This window comes from Hemiscyllium ocellatum, chromosome 7 (genome assembly GCF_020745735.1).
Source record: "Hemiscyllium ocellatum isolate sHemOce1 chromosome 7, sHemOce1.pat.X.cur, whole genome shotgun sequence".
Classification (NCBI taxonomy): Eukaryota; Metazoa; Chordata; class Chondrichthyes; order Orectolobiformes; family Hemiscylliidae; genus Hemiscyllium; species Hemiscyllium ocellatum.
The window spans coordinates 72849936-72868473 of record NC_083407.1 but is presented as its reverse complement, the minus strand read 5'-3'; the positions used below and the strand labels follow the sequence as shown (position 1 = coordinate 72868473).

The following is an 18538-nucleotide window of genomic DNA, read 5'->3' as shown; positions in this document are numbered from 1 at the left end:
GTCAACTTGTCTTGTAGCCCACATCTGTTTTTTGCAGATATTTTCTAACCAACCTATTCAGAGATGTTATTGCAATTGCACATCTCTAGAGCAGGTGGTATTTACTTGAACTTCAGCCTCCTGTTTCAGAGGTAGGGATATTGCTACTGAGCCACAGGTGTCCTACTCTTCTTTGCATCAGACAGATCAAGAACACACTGCACCTGTTTCAGCTGTACAAAATAGGTGACTGCTATTCTCTGATTCATTCCATAGGTCAAAGCATTAACCTATCTGAATCTGCTTGCGTTGTTGTTATTCACTCAGAGCTTGTGGGCTCCACTGGCTGAGCCAACATTTATTCTCCAAATTGTCCTTGAAATGGTAGTAAGCTGCCTTCTTGAACTATTACAGTCTATTTTATATAAGAGCACCCACAATATTAGGGAAGGCATTCAAGAATTTTAATGTCCAGTGATACTGAAGGAATGGTGATATATTTCAAAGTTATGATGGTGAATAACTTGGAAGGGAACTTACAGGTGGAGGTGTTCCCACGTATCTGCTGTCCTTGTCCTTCCAGATGGTTGTGAATTAGGAAGGTGCTGTCTAAGGAGCATTGAAGAATTTCTGCAGTGTATTTTGTAGATGTTACACACTGCTGCTACTGAGCATCAGGGAATGGATGTTTATAGATACGCTGCCAATCCATTGGGCTGTCTTGGCCTGGATATTGTCAAATATCTTGAGTGTTCACACTTGACTTGTGCTTTGTGGATGGCTGTCATGCCTTGAAAAGCGAGGAGGAAACTTACTTCTGTAGGATTACTACCATTTGACCTGCTTTTGTAATGACAAAATGAGAACTGCTTCATTCTCCATGACAATGCATCTACCAATAAGAGAGTGCTTGCTAACTAATCAGCACTCATACAGTATAAGTGTTGTTTTCCCTTGCAACTTGCAAATTGTTCGGATAATTACAATATGAAAAGCTTCAAAAATACCTTTGTTGGTAATACATTCTTTACTATCACAGAACTTACCCTCTATAACTAAAAATATCATCTTGTAAAGCTCTCTCATAGTGATTTGTAATAAACTCTCATTGTTTTGACAATTTATTAGAGTCATAGAGATGTACAGCACAGAAAAAGACCCTTCGGTCCAAATTGTCCATGCCAACCAAATATCCCAAACTAATCTAGTCCTACTTGCCAGCACCTGACCCATATCCTTCCAAACAGTATCTATTCACATACCCATCCAGATGCATTTTAAATGTTGTGATTGTACTAGCCTCCACCACTTCCTCTGGCAGCTTACTCCATACACATACTGCCCTCTGTGTGGAAAAAGTTGCTCCTTAGGTCTCTTTTCTATCTTACCCCTCTCACCCTAAACCTATGCCCTTTAGTTCTGGACTCCCCCACCCCAGGGAAAAGACTTTATCTATTTATCCTATCCATGCCCCTCATAATTTTATAAACCTCTATAGGGTCACCCCTCAGCTCCAGGGAAAACAGCCCAGCCTATTCAACCACTCCCAATAGCTGACATTTTACAGGTTTATAATGTCAAAGGGAATTGGAATTGAGGATTATCAAATTAGCAATTGAATGGCAGAACAGACTTGATGAGTTGAATAGCTGACTTCTGCTTTTGCACATTATAGTCTTATGATTCTTTGAGAAATAATAGTTCCTGGTGTCTAAACTTTGACCTTATGGGTTATGTAAGCACAAATTTTGTCACGACTATCTCTATCCATTTTACTCAGTTTACACAATATGCAATTCCCTTATCATTTTGGAGAGTTTAATTTTATCCTCTCAATGCTAATCTTTCTCTAAAAGAAATACCTCTAATTCAGACAGCTTGACCAATAACTAACCTCTCTAAGTGTTCGAGGTATCTTGTCTGTCTTCCTTTTCCTAGTAAATCATCTCATGATGTTCAGAGATCATGAAGCTAATTAAATAGCTGGTATGTAGTACTCTTCAATCTGTACTCAGCCATACTAATCTAAACAGTGTTGAAGTGATGATGCAACCCTGAGTTAAGGTACTGACCACCCTTGATTGGCTAAAAAGGGCCAGGCACGTCATTCACATGACCAACCCAAGACTCTTAAGGAGGTGCTCTATTTCCAACTTCGAAAAGGCAGGCAACCCCCAGATGGTCAGAGGAAATGCTGAAATGATATCCTCAAGGCTTCACTGGAGAAGTGTAACATTCCCACACAGACACCTGGGAATCACTGGCCCAAAGACCATCCAAAGTGGAGGAGGGGCATCCAGGAAAGCATGAGCATCTTGAAAACGTGGAAGCCAGGTGAAAACAAAGAAATGTGCACTGCCACGCCAATACCTCATCCACCCCTTCCAGTGACCACCACCTACCCCATGTGTAACAGAGCCTGCAGTAGCTACATATGGACTCACCCTGAGAATGGAAGAGAGTGAGCCTCAGCTGTAAGGGACTGCCAATGGTGGTGATGATGAATCTTAGATAGCATTGATCTTGCTAATGTTGATCTTGGTTTGTGCACCTCTTTTGCAGCTGTAAGCTGGACACCTCACTCTGTCTAAACACCCTATCATCTGTATGTCCTTGTTTGCTACGATCTGCCTGTACTGCTCACAAAACAAAGCTTTTCAATGTACCTAGGAACATGTGACTACAAAAATCAAACCAAATTAAATAATACAAAGAATATCAGATTTTATTGCCCATCAGTATTTCACCTGAATTGTGCATTCTGAAGGAGTGATTAACTCCTTCCAAGATTTTGTTTTTTCCATTGCTTAACATGATGGAAATATATCTGTGAATTTTTAACTTCAAATGCATGATTCTGGACAGCCCAAAGAACTTATAACTGAGTTTTTTTTATGGTTTTGAAAAAGAAGGACTTTGCACCAGCGCTTTCAAAGCTTGAAAGATGAGTCTTCCAGGAATGCTGAGTCGAGAACGTGGTGCTGAAAAAGTAGAGCCGGTCAGGCAGCATCCGAGGAGCTGGAGACTTGACATTTCAAGCAAAAGCTCTTCAACAGGATTGAGGCTTATGGGCCAGGGGGGCTGAGAGATAAGTGAGAGGGAGATGGGGTTGGTGGGAAAGTAACTGAGTATGTGATAGATAGATGGAGGTATCTATCTATGTTTTTCCAGAGATGCTATCAAACACACAAGTGCAAGCTGCATGGTAACTGTTCTCATCTGCTGTGCAATCACCAGTGTTACTGCAGTCTGGGATGTTAACGTAGTCCTGATTTTTATTGTACTCTGTTTATCTGTCTGACAATCTTTTGATGTAATTCATCACCAACAATGCTTGGCCTGGATTTTCCAATGCCCAGAGATGCATTAAAGGTCAAAAGACCATAAGAAATAGAAACAGGAGTAAGCCATGCAGCCTCTTGAGCCTGTTCTGCCATTCAGTAGGATCTTAGCTGATCTGACATTCCTCATATCTGCTTTCCTACCTTATCCCCCAAATTCTTGATTCACCTCCTGCTCAAGTGTCCATCTATCTCAGACTTAAATATACACAAGGACTCTGTCCCCACAGCTCTCTGTGGCAAGGAATTCCAAAGATTTGCAATCATCTGAGAGAAGAAATTCTTCCTCATATCAGGCTTAAGTTAGAACCCCTTTATATTCTGAGATTATGCCCTCTGGCCCTAGACTCTCACATAAGGAGAAGCACCATCTCAGGATTTACCTTATCACCCATTAAGATTCCTGTATGTTCCAGTGAGATCACCTCTCATTCTTCTAAACTTTAGTGAGTCAAGTCTCGGCCTTTTTAGCCTTTGCTCATTAGACAACCCCTCCATTCTAAGAATCATCTTAGTGAACCTTCTTTGAACTGCCTCCATGAAGTGATAGCTTTCCTTAAACAAGGTGATTTAACACTCTCTCAGCACTCCCACTCTGGTCTCACCGTTACCTTGTCCCTACTCTTATACTCCAACCCCCTTGAAATAAGGGCCACCATTCCATGAGCTTTCCTGACTACCTGCTGCATCTGTGTGCTAGCTTTCTGTGTTTCATGCACAAGACACCCAAAATCCCTTTGTGTTGCAACTTTCTGTAGTTTCTCTCCATTTAAATTACACACTGTTCTTTTGTTCTCCATTCCAAAATGAATATCTTCACATTTTCCCACACAAAGCTCCAAATTTCTGCCCGCTTATTTAACCTATCAATATCTTTCTATAAACTGTTTATATCCCTCTTGCATTCTGTCTTTCCACCTATTTTTGGTGTTGCCAGTAATTTTGGCTACAGTATATTCACTATCTTCCACCAAGTCATTAATATATATTGTAAACAATTGTGATCACAGCACTGATCCCTTTGGAACCTCTCCCCCCACCCCTAACCCTCCCCCCACTCTGATAACAGGTCACCAACTTGAGAAAGAACCCCTTATCCCCACTCTTTATTTCCCGCTCATGAGCCAATTCTCTGTCATGTCAGTATACTACCTTCAAATCTATGGGCCCTTATCTTCTGACTTAAGCTTTCATGAAGTACCTTGTTAAATGCTTCCTGGAAGTCCATATACAACACATCTAGTGGCTCCCCTCTATCCACTCCAGTAGATAGGAGTTGCACATGGGGACGCAGTGGAATCCCCATTATCAAACGCAGACAGAATTGGCCAAGAAATTGAAGACATTTAACATTCACTAATTCATTTGTAAACACATTTTATCCACTGGAAAATTGTTACTTGTCATTATCTTCACCAATATCAACATATTTAATAGCATAGATCAAGTACTTTATTACTGCTTTCTGAAACAGTAATTTTGAATGATTTCCAGGGAGATCTAATCGGATGACTTACCAATGAAATGATTGTGTCTAGATGTTGCATATCAGAATATACAGCAGTCAAATCTGGCTAGTCACTCTCAAAACTTGCTGAAATGCTCCATAGTCCCCTTAATAATATCCACATTTTGTTATTTGCACAGTTTTGATCACAATAATTATAACTTGGGAAAATATTACATCAAATAATGTAAATCAAATTTGTTTCTAGATCATAGCTTTTTGTCAGATTTTGATAAGGCAGAGCTACAAAAGTTCGTTTAGATTTGATTCACATTTAATTTAATCAAATGTGTCGATGAATTAATTTATTGGAGATGAGGAACCTGCTACTTGAATAACATTGTTATTTATGATATCACTGAAATAAGTTTCATTGTGTAACATAACTCAATAACATCGAAAGTACTGGAGAGATTAATACCTCTGTATGCTGGTATCTTCAAATATTTTGATTTATTAATTGTCTCATTTATCTTCTTGCAGAATACACTGAAAAGTGTTGCATAGTGTGCCACTGTCCTGTGCCATCTTAAAACATAAAAAATTTACTCAATAGTTCATTATTTTAATCAACAGCGTTGCAGTTTATTTTCATACATTTATCAGAAATGTACCCGCCACATATACACTTTCTGAGCTCAACCTCTCCATGAGACTTATATCATGCTATTGCCTAGTTCGCAAATGATACAAGAATAAGTAGACAGAAAAGTAGTGAAGATACACAGAGAGTCTACAGAGGGATGTAGATAGATTACCTGAGTAGGCAAAATCTTGAAAGCTGGGATTTAATGTAAGAAATGTTATGCACTTTTGCAAGAAAAAATAGAAAGACTGAATATTATTTAAGTGAGGAAAGATTGAAGAAACCAAAGAGGTTTGGTGGTTATTGTGCATGGATTGCAAAAAGCCAGCATCCAAGTTCAGCAGGAATAGGAAAGGCAAATATAAATTTTCAGTGTGAATGGAGTTTTAAAGTACAGAAGTTTTGAAAAAATACTATGAAAGGCCACAGATGAGGCCAAATCAAAGGCTCTCAAAACAGCACAACTGGAATACTGTGAACAGTTTAGTCCCCTTATCTCAGGAAAGCTGTTGTGGCATTGGAAACCATCCACAGAAGATTCATTGCATTGATCCTGGATATGGATGGATTTTTTTCTGAGAGTTTGAGTAGATTGGACTTGTATACACCAGAGTTGGAAAGAATGAGTGACGACCTTATCGAAACATGTGAGGGTCTTGGCCTTTTGCCAAGGTAGATGCTAGCGAGGTTATTGCCCATTTTGGGATGCTCTAGGACAAAAAGGCAAAATGCAGATTAAGGTGTCACCTAATTAGGAGAGAGATAATGAGCAAATTATTTTTCAAGGGTATCTGTGCATCTCTTACTGCAGACAGATATCGAGGTCAGGTCATTAAATATGCTCAAGGCAGTAGGGACTCAAGGATTATGGGGATAAGGCAGCAAAGTGGAGTTGAAGATGATCAGATCAGCTATGAGTTAATTGAATGGTGGAACAATCAATGGCCAAATGGTCTACTCTGCTCCTACATCATATAATCTTATGATTTTGCTTGTTTGACTATAGTGTTGATGACCCAAATTCCCTATCTCTCTCTGAACTACCATGATTACCGTGTCACCTCAAAAGCCACACCCTCAACTCTACGTTCTTAAAAATACATATCCAATATCTTTTCATCTCTAAGATTATTGAGCATGTTCTGCCCTCCCAAAAATGGGCCATTTTTTCCTGTATTATGATCTGAGCTGATTGTAATATGGAACAAGTCATATCCCAAAATGCAGCCTTGCTTGTTTATATATTTAGTTTTTTTATTATGGTTGGTTCGTCAACTTGAATACTTTTGTACAAACCCTCCTGGGCTGGAAGCTCCACAGAGTGGAAATCCCTTCTAACATGGTGATTCACCGAATATCACTTGAATTTCCTGCTGCGAGAAATTGTTAGAACTCTGAATTATTTCAAACTAAAACTTTGAAGCTTCTTTCTGAAATCCAAGCTAAACTAATTGCCCTAATGCATTTATTCAGCCTAAATAAACTTAGCAATAATAACTACAATATCCATTACTACTACAAGGGTACTCCCAAACATACATCAGCAATCACACGCTTCCTTGGAACAGAAATGCTTAGGTCACTGTTCCAAATTGACTTTCTGAGGTTTAAAGCAAAAATCATCGCAGAACTGTCATACTTTTTTTTCTTTTGGAAGCCCAAATTCCAAAACAATCATGTATAATGTACCTTTCACCACTGTCACTCAGTGTCTGAATCTTTCCAATTATGTTTTCATCTTAAAACATTGAAACTGATATTCTCAATATCTTTGAATATGACACATCTGCCTCCTTGTCCTGTTCAATCTTCCTACTGTTAACATGGAGAATCATATGTACTTATGCAATAATTTTCTTCTATTACTTAGTTTAGTCAGATTGCTCTTATTTAATTTCATTTAACTGCAGCCTGATCATCTCAGAGAATCATCTCTCTTACTGCTGTCTAGAATCCACCAAGAATCTATCCTTGGTCCTCTCTTCCTGATTTGCAAGTTGCCCTGATGGACATCATCCACAAACATTGTATCATTTTGTGCATCTGTGCTATGGCAACTACTGCACTCCTCTCAATCTGCATTGTTTTTTGGATGTTGAACAGGACCCTGATAATGTAATGCTAGATGAGTGTAATACTTCCAATTAAAGGTAGGAAAGATTAGAACTGTATTCCTCACGTGGGGCTCAAGCTGCAGTCACCGCTTTAAGGTGAAGCAGATTGTTCGCATACTCAGTGTTGTTGTCAATGTCAAAATGCTAGCCAGCTCTTTCACCATTAAAGACTCTCAACAGTCCTAAATAATGGATAATAATAGGCCGTATTTGAATTGTGTCACTGAATTGAAATGCACTGTTAAAGGTAACGTTTTACTTTCAGCCAGGCAATCTGAAAAGAAGGCAGTAGGTCAAGTCCGTTGGAGGAAGGGCATGAAAGACAATTGGTCTACAAAAAGGGAACAAACTAAAGAATGAAAATAGGAAAGGTGGGAGAGAGTGGAAGAGATCAGGCAGGATTGGTGTGAAAAGGAAAAAAATTATAAAACCCCAAACTATTTGATTGGATGAGATTACCTTTACTCTAAAATCCATCTTCTACAACATTATACAGTGGTAGTTGTTTATGCGACTATCATTGCCATGTAAGATATATGCATCATTTTTACCTGGGACAACTAAGCTTCTTCAATTTCATCTAAATATTGTGTATCAATACAAAATGCCTATATGGAAGATCAATGGCGTAGCTTTACGGATCACTTCAGTCTATGGAACATGCATCCGTCAGTGTTAGTGTCTGGATTCTGACTCTCATATACTAAAGCTTACACATAAAGATTGCAATTATCTGTTGAAGCAAACACTGCACCATGACAAAACTTGGAATACCCGCAGAAATGTTTTCTTGTACTTCGACAGATTCAGAGTCTGTTAAATTTGCAGTTGCTTTTAGTTTCACTCCTTATTTCATACCATCCAAACAACACATCCACTAAATAAGTAGAACTAAATAGATGCACATTGACCCATGTTCTAATCCTATCACAGGACTAAACTTGGCATCCAGGATTTTGTCCGTTAGCCCCTGCTACTGCAGCTGCTGCGGATGATTATACATATTATCATCTGTTGTGTCTCATTTTGTTGTTTCTTTCCTGAAAGTACTTTGTGGAATTATTTTAACATATTTCCACAACAGGTGGTTTGTTTGATCGTATCAAGTAAAATAATGATTTTGCACTTTAGTGTTTACACATTCTTGTATGCCATGGTAAGATTACGACTGAAGATAATTCCTTCCTCTCAGTGTTTTTACATCCCTTATGTCTTCCCATTTACAGCCTATAATGGAAATGATTTTGAAAATCTAGATACGTTCATATATTTTGTCAATACGAGTTCACTTTGTTATACTAGAAAAGTAACGTAAGTATCGTTTAGATAGCTGTAGACTAAAAGGTGCCGGCATGGGCTTTCGATCGTAATAAAGCACTACTTGTCATTCACCGCTGGATGGTGCTTAGTTCAGTCGGAAGTTTAATGCAGCAACTGCTAGAGGCCGCTAGGCGACGCAATGCCATTGCAGCAGCCCGACCATTGACATTTCTGGGATTCACTGGTGTTCTGTTCTATTTATGACTTTGTATTACTATCCCTTTCAACAATTACTAGGACATCGTTCCATAATAAGTGTCAGAATTATGTCATAACGAATGGTATATGCCTTGTACGAATTGAAACTTATTTGTTGATATTAGGAAAGTAGGTGTGTGCGCTATCGATGCAGCATGCCATATGTTCTTCAACAATTTCCGTGTCGTTGTCGGTACCTGCCAAGTCGAAAAACAGTGCACGGTTTACTGAGGTCAACCTGTGTTTCAAGGGAAGTGTAGCCTCTGTAAAGCCGTGTTAATCTGCTGGTGAGGCGGCTGTTCTATATTTGTGCCTATTACATTCTCAGATTATTGTTTATCTCGAAAGCAGCTTTCAACGACAAATCAATTCACGGGAAAAAGAAAATACTATTAAGATGATAATACTGTGTCCTGTAGTTTGAATTTAAACGTATCGCTTGCAAAAACAGCTCTGATGATGGTTGAATGTTGTCCCTGTTCATTACGAGTTCCAGTCACAGACGACCCTTATATATTATATATAAAATATATATAGGTCCCAACAGCTGAAACGTTAACAGTCCGGGTTAGAAAAGAGTTTTAAACACAAGTGAGAATTGGGATATCTCATGAGAGAAGGGGTTGGGAGGTGGGGGAGGAGAAACTCTGTTCTTAGGTTAAACTAAGCAAAATAGGTCCTTAGTGAATCGCTTTGCAAACCGAGTTTAACACTCATTGCCCTGTCAAAATCTAAGGGATATGAGACTTTCACTCCAGCGAATCCCTGACCACATTATAAAATTCCATCTCGCCTTAATTCCCGTGCTGTGAGTATTTAAATAAACATCCTTCGCGTGCAAAACATTTAACTTTTCGCTATTTGGGAGGCAACTAAATCTACTATTGTAAATATCCTTAAGTTCAAACCAAACAGTTGGTAAGCGATGTAATGTGGGCTCTTTCAGACTACAACTTAAGCTAAAGCTGCAGTGTAAGTGCGGCCTTAACATATATTGTATATAAAATGGGATTTTTATTATTCATTCTCTTCCAGAAAGTATCTTGGTTCATGAAGATCTAAAAGACAAAATAAAGTCAGCATTGCAATCCGTATAAACGTCACGTTAAGTCCGCACATTTTGGAAATAGACCATGACACTGACTTTTTGTTCTAATCATCTGAAGATTTTTTTTATGAGTAATACTGCAATCCTAATTACAAAATAAAAAGATTAGGTAAAACTGTCAACTTTAAATAGTTTGCAGATGTCCACTTTCCGTGTAGTTGAGGCGTTTAATCGGCCGAGACCTCACGTTTATGATTTTTTGAAAAGTGGGCTCTGAAATTGTGAGAAAATGGCAGCTCGAAAATACAGCGATCGCTTTGAGCGGGAGAGGATAACGAGGCATTGATTTAAGTGCTTTAGTCCGCGTAGGTCCGGCTTAAAGCGCTTCTAGTTTTATTTTTGCTGGCTCCTGTTATTTTGGGCTCCGGGGGTTGTTTATTTTTCACAAAAGTCGCAGTCAGAAATGCGGATTTTAAAAAAAAGTCTGCGTTGCAAAGGAAGAAAGTTGCACAGTGACAGGTGTCTGCAGCAGGTGTCTACACCTGCAGTGAAAAATGGTCTTAGCAGAGCTTTCAGAGAAACCTTGTGCCGCTCAGTGCCGCCTCCGTTGAATTTTCATTGAAAGATGTGCCAAAAAATCTCATGTCCGCTTCTCTATTCCAGCATGATTTATTGCAGAAAAATACCAAAGAAGTAATCACTAGAGTAATTAATTAATACAAATCTGCATTTTTGCATAAGCAATTAGTGGAGAAGGATGCAGTAAAATGGCTTAGTCTCATTCGTTCCATGCAAATACCTATTCAACCGTAAAGATGTTGGACGCGATCGCTAAAATTTTATTTTTTTTAAAAATGTTAAAACGCGATAAACACGTTGAACTATTTCAATATTTAAGCCGCAGTAGCATATTATTAAAGTAAGAAGAAGCGAGTAGCTAACACGACTGAAATGCATGTACTATGCCTATATATCTATATTCCGCAGATTTCTGAGTCACATTACTGTCTAAATCCCTCTGCTCATACTCAAAAGACTAATCCTAAATGTCGGAGCACCAGATGTGACATCGGGTACTTTTTAGAGTATCCATTTTGTTATTGCATCTCTGTCTCTGACCATTTATTGGATTCCCAATTGAAAGTAAATTGCAGCAACACGAAACAGGTCCATATTAAATCACGATCGGGCGGTAAACCTGCTGCCAGGTGCTGGGTTAAATATCGCCAACTTCTAAAGTTACAGGGAAATTGTCACGTGCTCGCCGCCTCCTGTCTCTGGACACCAGGAGCTGTTTGTGGTGCTGTAGTTTGATCCCATCTGTGTGGATTGTGTGTATGTATGTGTGCCTGTGCTGCTGTGTCTGCATGCCGACTCTGCGTGTATGTGCGCGCCTCTGTGTTTCTCTGTACCTCTGTGAGTCAGTGGGTGTCTGCCTGTATATCTGTGCGTGTTTGTGCCTGTGGGCTGAGTCTGTACCAGTGTGTGTTTATAAATGACTATGCTTAGCACTGTGTGACTGAATATGCAGAAGTGTGTTCATCTGTGTGTACCTACGGGTTTGAGTCTGTGTGTATATTTGTAAGTGTCTGTACACATCAGTGTATGTGTGTGACCGTGTGACAGGGTATCTCTGTGTGTACTTGCGTCTGTGTACCCTTGAATTTGATTCTGTGTGTATGTTCTCGTGTGCGTGCTAGTGTGTAAGTGTTTATGCCTACCAGTGTGCGTGCCTGTGTCTCTGTATCCGTGTCAGTGTGTGTGCCGCCTTTGCCTACTTATTAACTTGTCTGTCCAGTTCAGCACGAGGCCATTGTCGCATTAAATACTGACAAATGTCATGATACTATGAAATATTTCCTCAATTTTGTTGTAGGTGCAGAAGATCCTTCCTGATGTCTGTGTGAAATGGAAAAGATTGGTAGCGCTTACGCTGCGTTTTATCCGGTAAAAACACTCAGCGGTTACCAGGTTGTGCAAAACCCAGCAACGAAGGAACTTGCTGCGTTTCGTTTGGAAGTTAGAGTTATATTTGAAATCTGGAAACTTGGTTTTATTTTAAATCTGGAAGTTGTAGGCTTTGCAGAGTGTAAGTCGTAAAGAAACTTCAATGGAAATGGTTAATGAGTAAACAAAACCCCCATTTAGTCAAACAAATGCAGTCCAATTGAAAGCTTCAAACGAGTTTTCTTCACTCCGATTAAAAATACATACACTGCAGATTTCGTTTACTTTGATGGCCGGCTGATACTAATACTAGAAACTAGCGTCTAAGATCTGTGTTGAGAGTACACTGACTAGGGACAGTCTGCCCAAAGAATCCGGGAATTCAATTACCCAAGGAAAATTAAAATATAGCATTTATAATGAAAATACAATTTCCTCACATTTTCAAACAAATGCCACAACCTCTGAAGAACATAAACGCAGTAAAGTAATGGCTTAAATTGCTGGGATATTGCTCTTAATTGGGGCCAATTTTTCTCATGGACGATAGCTTACAGCATTTTTGATAAATTCTATTTTTTCGTTCTCGCAGGTGCAATATGAATCAATTATCTTAATTAAGATAATGCCGCATACCCAGGAGATTTAAATCGGATGGATTTTGCACCGTGGACAACTGAATTGGATCTTTAATATTATTCCTGTCTATTCCAAGTAAAACAGGCGATGACCCGTAGTAACTGGAAAGTTGTTATGAAATCTCCATGCGTTTCCTCTTACTTTTACTAGAATACAAACAAATACTGTATTAGGAGGAAGATCAGTTTGGGGCCAGGAGCTGCGTTTCATTGCCAAATAAAAACACAAACACAATTGTTGGCACATTCACGAACCCCAGTCCGATGGCAAACCGACACAAAACTGCGAGACAATAGCGAAAACATGTACGAAATTCACTTTTGCAAAAATGTTGACTGTGGAAAAAAAGAGCGAACATCACGTTACACAAACACATTGAAACATTTATGTTTTTTGATCGCTTAATCAGCACCAAGTATTCAAAAACAAAAACCCAAATAAGTTTCGGATTCTTAGCCCAAATAACATAGTCAGTCCGGTTCTTTAAAATAATGTATTGCCAATTTGAAAACAAAACCGAACCGCTTTTTCTTTGAATGACGGTTGCATTGTACAGTTGGTACTTAGAATAATAATGGGTAGAAAATCAATTGTATTTTGTTCCAATCGCTTAGTGTGCCTTTTCACATTTTTTCCCCTCTAACGGTCAGTTTGGCGACCTTTGCATTATTATTTAAAATCTCAACAGAAGTGAGCATATTTGGACGTTAGATCTGTTTGACCAGCCGTGAAAAGGCTTTTGTTTGCGTGCGTGCGACTCGCGTGCCGGCAAAAAAAAACCCGCCTCAATTAGGGCGAAAGCCAGAAACTTTATTCCAAAAATATCTCCCCACTACCCTCACACACATCTACCTCTTCGCCCCCGAACCCGGTCTCTTGATTTATCTTTTGCAAAGCCAACTAATGCAATTCTCCATCGAAAATAAAAACTTTTGACTCTGTTCGCGTGGTAAATAATCAAAACTACACTTTCTGTCATGGTCAGGGACCTGTGTGGCAAACTGTGCGCGCCAACAGATTTGTGATTCTCTGGGTTAATGCGGACAACAGCGACGAGCAAGGACCGTTGACACCAGGTTCACCTTTTCATTCTCAACTATTCTAATGGCAAGTTGATTGATCCTTAGATGTGTCAGCTGCATAGATTTTTTGCAAGGGGGTTTTGGTTGGTTGGTTGGTGGTGGGGGTGTGGGGTGTGGTGGCGAGGAGAGGCAGGGACGCGGCGAGTAAAGGAGAAGGCGATAGCTGGACAATATGATTTGGAATCAAGCCTCCCTCCCTCCCTGCCCAGGCTGTGTTGTTTGGGTGGATCCCCGGGAGTGGGCGCGAGCGGCTCCGCACAGATTCTGCCGGCGACAGATGGCCACAAAGGGGAGGGGAGGAAGGGGGGGGGAGGGGGCGCACGCGCCGGCGGAATACAAATAGCGGCCCACGTGACGCCGCTCGTTCGCGTGACGTCCTGAGAACCATATGGCGCGAGGGCGGAGGCGGTGGCGGCGGCATTGGCCGCCGTGCTTTGCGCAGGCGCGCCGCCCCCGCGGCGGGCGGGCCCGTGCTCCAGGAACCCAGCACCTTTCCCCCAGTATAAAAGGCAGCGGGGCTGCTGCCAGCGGGCAGTCCGCAAAGAACATCGGAGCTGCTACTGTAACATAGCTCAGGCTATGAGACTACTCTAGACTCAATATTTACAAAGGTATTTCTTTTAATGCTGTAGCATCCTTCATCTCTGTGTGTGTTTGTGTGTGTGTGCGCTTTCTTCTTTACAGACAGCAATCATTTCGTTGTCAAACACTTTTTTTTTCGTTACGGCGAGTAAAGGGGTTTAACTTATTCCATTTCATTTTGTTTTCAGTTAGCTGAATTCAGTTTGTCATATACAAATGAATTATGTCGTCGAGCGGGGTAATTTGCTCCGTATATCTGGGCAATCAGGGACTGGATTGGAATGCTGCAACAATTCGCGCAAAATATGCTGCTGTATAAATTATTAATTTGGGTGGAAGGCGAGGAAGAGTGGCATGAAAGCAAGAAACATATGGTACCTGTTACAGTATCAGGAGACGGCCGGGCAGTCTAGCAGCAAGCTTTGTACAGTGTTGCATTGCGAGTGTCCGAATAGAAGTCGAGGAGTCCCTATTTTTCACTTCCCCACCCAATACCCCAGCTGAAACATTTTCAACCAGGACTTAGTTGGGCATCGAAGCTGCTCCAGTAAAATCAGCGGATTGGGAATATTTAATAAAGACACAGTTTTGCACCTGATCCCTGTGGATTACTGCGCTTGCGTACACACTTAGGGTTTAAATAGTAAATGCAATTTTTGGAGTTGCAAATAATTTCCACGAATAGTGTGCGAGTTCTGACACTTTTTTTCTGGGAATCGGACCCAATTTAATTTTGTTGCCATTGAAAATCTTTTTAAGAAAGTAGTTAGCACTCTTTACTTTGAAAAGAACAGTTGCCCAAAGATGTGAACCGATTAAACCCTTCATTCACATTTTGTTGTGCATAATCTGCTTATGCTCGTCTAAAAAGCCAGGAACAGTAGACAGGATTGCATTTCATGAAGCAGAGGAAATCAATACTCATCACCCTGTCCAGAAATTATGCACTACTTCTACATCTATAATAGTTTACAGTGGCCAAAGGTGCATATCATTTATCCCCAAATTTCTTTATTACAGAAACATTCAGGATTATCACTTCTCAAATGGATTAATTCATTCTCGTACGATAGGAAACGAAACGGAGAAGCAGTAGAGTCCTTACAATTCATTTCTACTCGTATGGATTCACTTTTTAATGAGGTCTTTCGTATTGACATTCTGTGGGACGTGTCACTTATAAAAGGACAGATGTTGGAACCTTTTACCCGATCTGTTCAATTCATTAACTGCATTTGAAGTTTTCGTTCCCCTCAATAAAACTGTACACTAGAGCCAGGGTTTTTTTTTGTTCTAAATTCATGTACATCTTGCCAATTATGCAGCGGATCTTCCATGATTAGACGGCCAGTTTAGCTTTAGAATTATCATCCATGCGACAAATGCCGCTGCGGTAAAATAATAAACTTTCTAACTTAGTTGAGTTGTCGGTGGTAACGCTAAATTTATAACCTGCTTCAAATCCTACCCCTTGATAGGGCTGGGTTTGAACTTTGCTGAAAACTGTACTTTCTGTGTGTTTTAATTGTTTAGGATCTCGACGATGACAAAATCGTACACAGAAAACATGATGCCAGAAACGCAGAGCAATCCCAGTTGGACGGATGACTGTCTCAGTTCCCAGGACGAGCATGAAGCCGACAAAAAAGACGACGAAAACGAGTCCATGAGTCTCACATTCAAGGTAGAAACGGGAGAACTTGATAAACTGGGAGAGGATGATGATGATGAGGATGATGATGATGAAGATGATGATGAGGAGGAGGAGGAGGATGAAGTGGACGAGAATGAAGATCAAAAACCGAAAAGGCGGGGCCCCAAGAAAAAGAAAATGACAAAAGCCAGACTGGAGAGGTTTAAAATGAGGAGAATGAAAGCTAATGCCAGAGAGAGGAACCGCATGCACGGCCTGAATGCAGCATTGGATAGCCTGCGGAAAGTGGTGCCCTGTTATTCGAAAACCCAAAAACTATCCAAGATCGAGACTCTGAGATTAGCTAAGAACTATATCTGGGCTTTATCGGAGATTCTGCGTTCTGGAAAAAGCCCAGATCTCGTGTCGTTTGTGCAGACGCTCTGTAAAGGTTTATCCCAACCTACCACTAATCTCGTAGCTGGCTGCCTTCAGTTAAACCCGCGAACTTTCCTTCCAGAGCAGAACCAGGACATGCCACATATGCAAACGGCCAGTTCTTCCTTCTCCGTTCATCCATACACATACCAGTCTCCTGGTCTTCCAAGTCCGCCCTACGGTACAATGGACAGTTCCCACATATTTCATATTAAACCGCACAGTTATGCTGGAGCCCTGGAACCTTTTTTTGAAAGCACTCTCACTGAATGCACTAGTCCGTCCTTTGACGGACCATTAAGCCCACCCTTAAGCATCAATGGGAATTTCTCTTTCAAGCAAGAGCCTTCTCAAGAGTTTGAGAAGAACTATACGTTCACCATGCACTACCCTGCAGCCACGCTGGCCGGACCCCAAGGACACAGCTCCATGTTTTCTTCCGCTGCTCCTCGGTGTGAAATCCCCATAGACAACATTATGCCATACGACGCCCACTCGCATCACGAGCGAGTTATGAGTGCCCAGCTTAATGCCATCTTCCATGATTAACATGGAAATTAGCAACAATGTATTGTAAACGAATCGAATTAAATGTACTTCGTGAATAGCTTGTTTACACACGGCAGCACACCGGTATTACTTGCTGCGGAGTGCAAATGTTTCACGCTTAAATTAGTACTTGTATTTATTATTGTTACTGCCTTTAAGAGAAACGGGAACGAAAACACTTCCCGCTATCTTATGTACAATATTCTACTAGCGCTTCTCTCTGTGGGCTACATGAAAGTCGATGTAGCACCTATTCACATAATGGTAATTACTGATCCACATGACAAAATCACAAGCAATAATTAGGAATCTATGCAATTTTTAAACTAATAATGGGCCAATTTAAAAATATATTTTTCAACCAACATTTTACTACTGTTACCTTTCCCATGCTGAATTATTTTGTTGTGATTTTGTACAGAATTTTTAATGAATTTTTATAAGGTCGATTTCCTATTTTAACCATGCAGCTCCATCACTGTTTTTATATCAAGAGTAGGATTATCTATAATTTATACAAAAGTAATTTAATTTTTAACCAGCGGAAAAGTGCTTAGAATAATATTCTGTTGCCTTAGGACTTCCTACCTATAAAATCACGCAAAGTTGCACAATCCTGACAAATTATTTTCCCGCTTTAGACGTTTTCCTGGTATTGAAATTTTACCTACCAGACTAACAGGATGCAAATCGAAAATAAATTTTAAAAAAAACTAACTTTGGTAGAACATATCAAAATAATATAATAGTTGCACAAATGTGTATATAATGTTATCAATTACCAATTTTCAGTTTCTTATAACGGTTGCTTGACTATCACAAATCATTTGCACTGTATCTATTTCCTTTAAACTATTTCCATCAAACATTATTAGAACAGCGAAGTTAACTCGACTCTAAGACCAGCGAAGGAATTGTTTATTCCGTTTATCAACTAATTGACTTCCCATATTACACGTAGATATACACACGCGCACACATACACAGCGTCTTATCATTATCTGAGAGTTAAAAGCTACAGCTATAATCAGGCTTATTAATGTTGGGCTATATATTAGTTAATTAGTGCAGTAGCTAAAAATCTCACATTTATTCCGTGATTAGAACAATAGATATTGCATGTACAATGCAGTCCAGATGAAGTGCTGTTTAAAGTGTAATGCTGGTTCAACTGAAATAAATTGGTACTGTAATTTTGTTTGTAATCCTGTATTTTATGATGTAATGCCACAACGCATTGGGAATTGAGATCACACTCATGCAGTCTTTTATTGAAATAGTAATCTCATCTTTGTCAAATGTTGCATTTTCATTAAATGTGATTTTTCTTAGTGTATGTAATTCCTATGGGATTATTGTTTTATTTTGATAGCTCATGAAAGGTGCAAAATTTATTATTTGTAGAATAAAAACTGATTACAACAAATATTTACTTCCATGGTCTGATTTATTTTCATTCCATAGATCAATTCCTTCAGTAACAATCGTGACTTTAACTTCTTAGCCTTCTTGATCTAAAATAATCAATTATTCCTCTGCTGAAGAATATTCTCTTCTCCATGTTATAACACCCAC

At 39.8% G+C, this 18538-nt stretch overlaps 1 protein-coding gene across 2 annotated transcripts; it reads left to right on the top strand.

Moving 5' to 3' along the window:
* Positions 1 to 14067: 14067 nt before the first annotated feature.
* Positions 14068 to 16963, top strand: neurod1 (neuronal differentiation 1). 2 transcript variants are annotated; one of them, XM_060827976.1, is made up of 2 exons: positions 14068 to 14112; positions 16061 to 16963. In XM_060827976.1, the coding sequence occupies exon 2, from the start codon at positions 16175 to 16177 to the stop codon at positions 16961 to 16963; it is 789 nt and encodes a 262-aa protein (XP_060683959.1). In that variant the 5' UTR covers positions 14068 to 14112; positions 16061 to 16174. The 2 variants fall into 2 exon arrangements, with proteins under 2 accessions (XP_060683959.1, XP_060683958.1); XM_060827975.1 differs by lacking the exon at positions 14068 to 14112 and adding an exon at positions 14295 to 14372 and having other exon boundaries at positions 15877 to 16963.
* Positions 16964 to 18538: the final 1575 nt, after the last annotated feature.

Bases quoted from the DNA above. Each gene is read 5' to 3' on its own strand.
- neurod1 (XM_060827975.1), top strand. From the start codon at position 15,887: ATGACAAAATCGTACACAGAAAACATGATGCCAGAAACGCAGAGCAAT.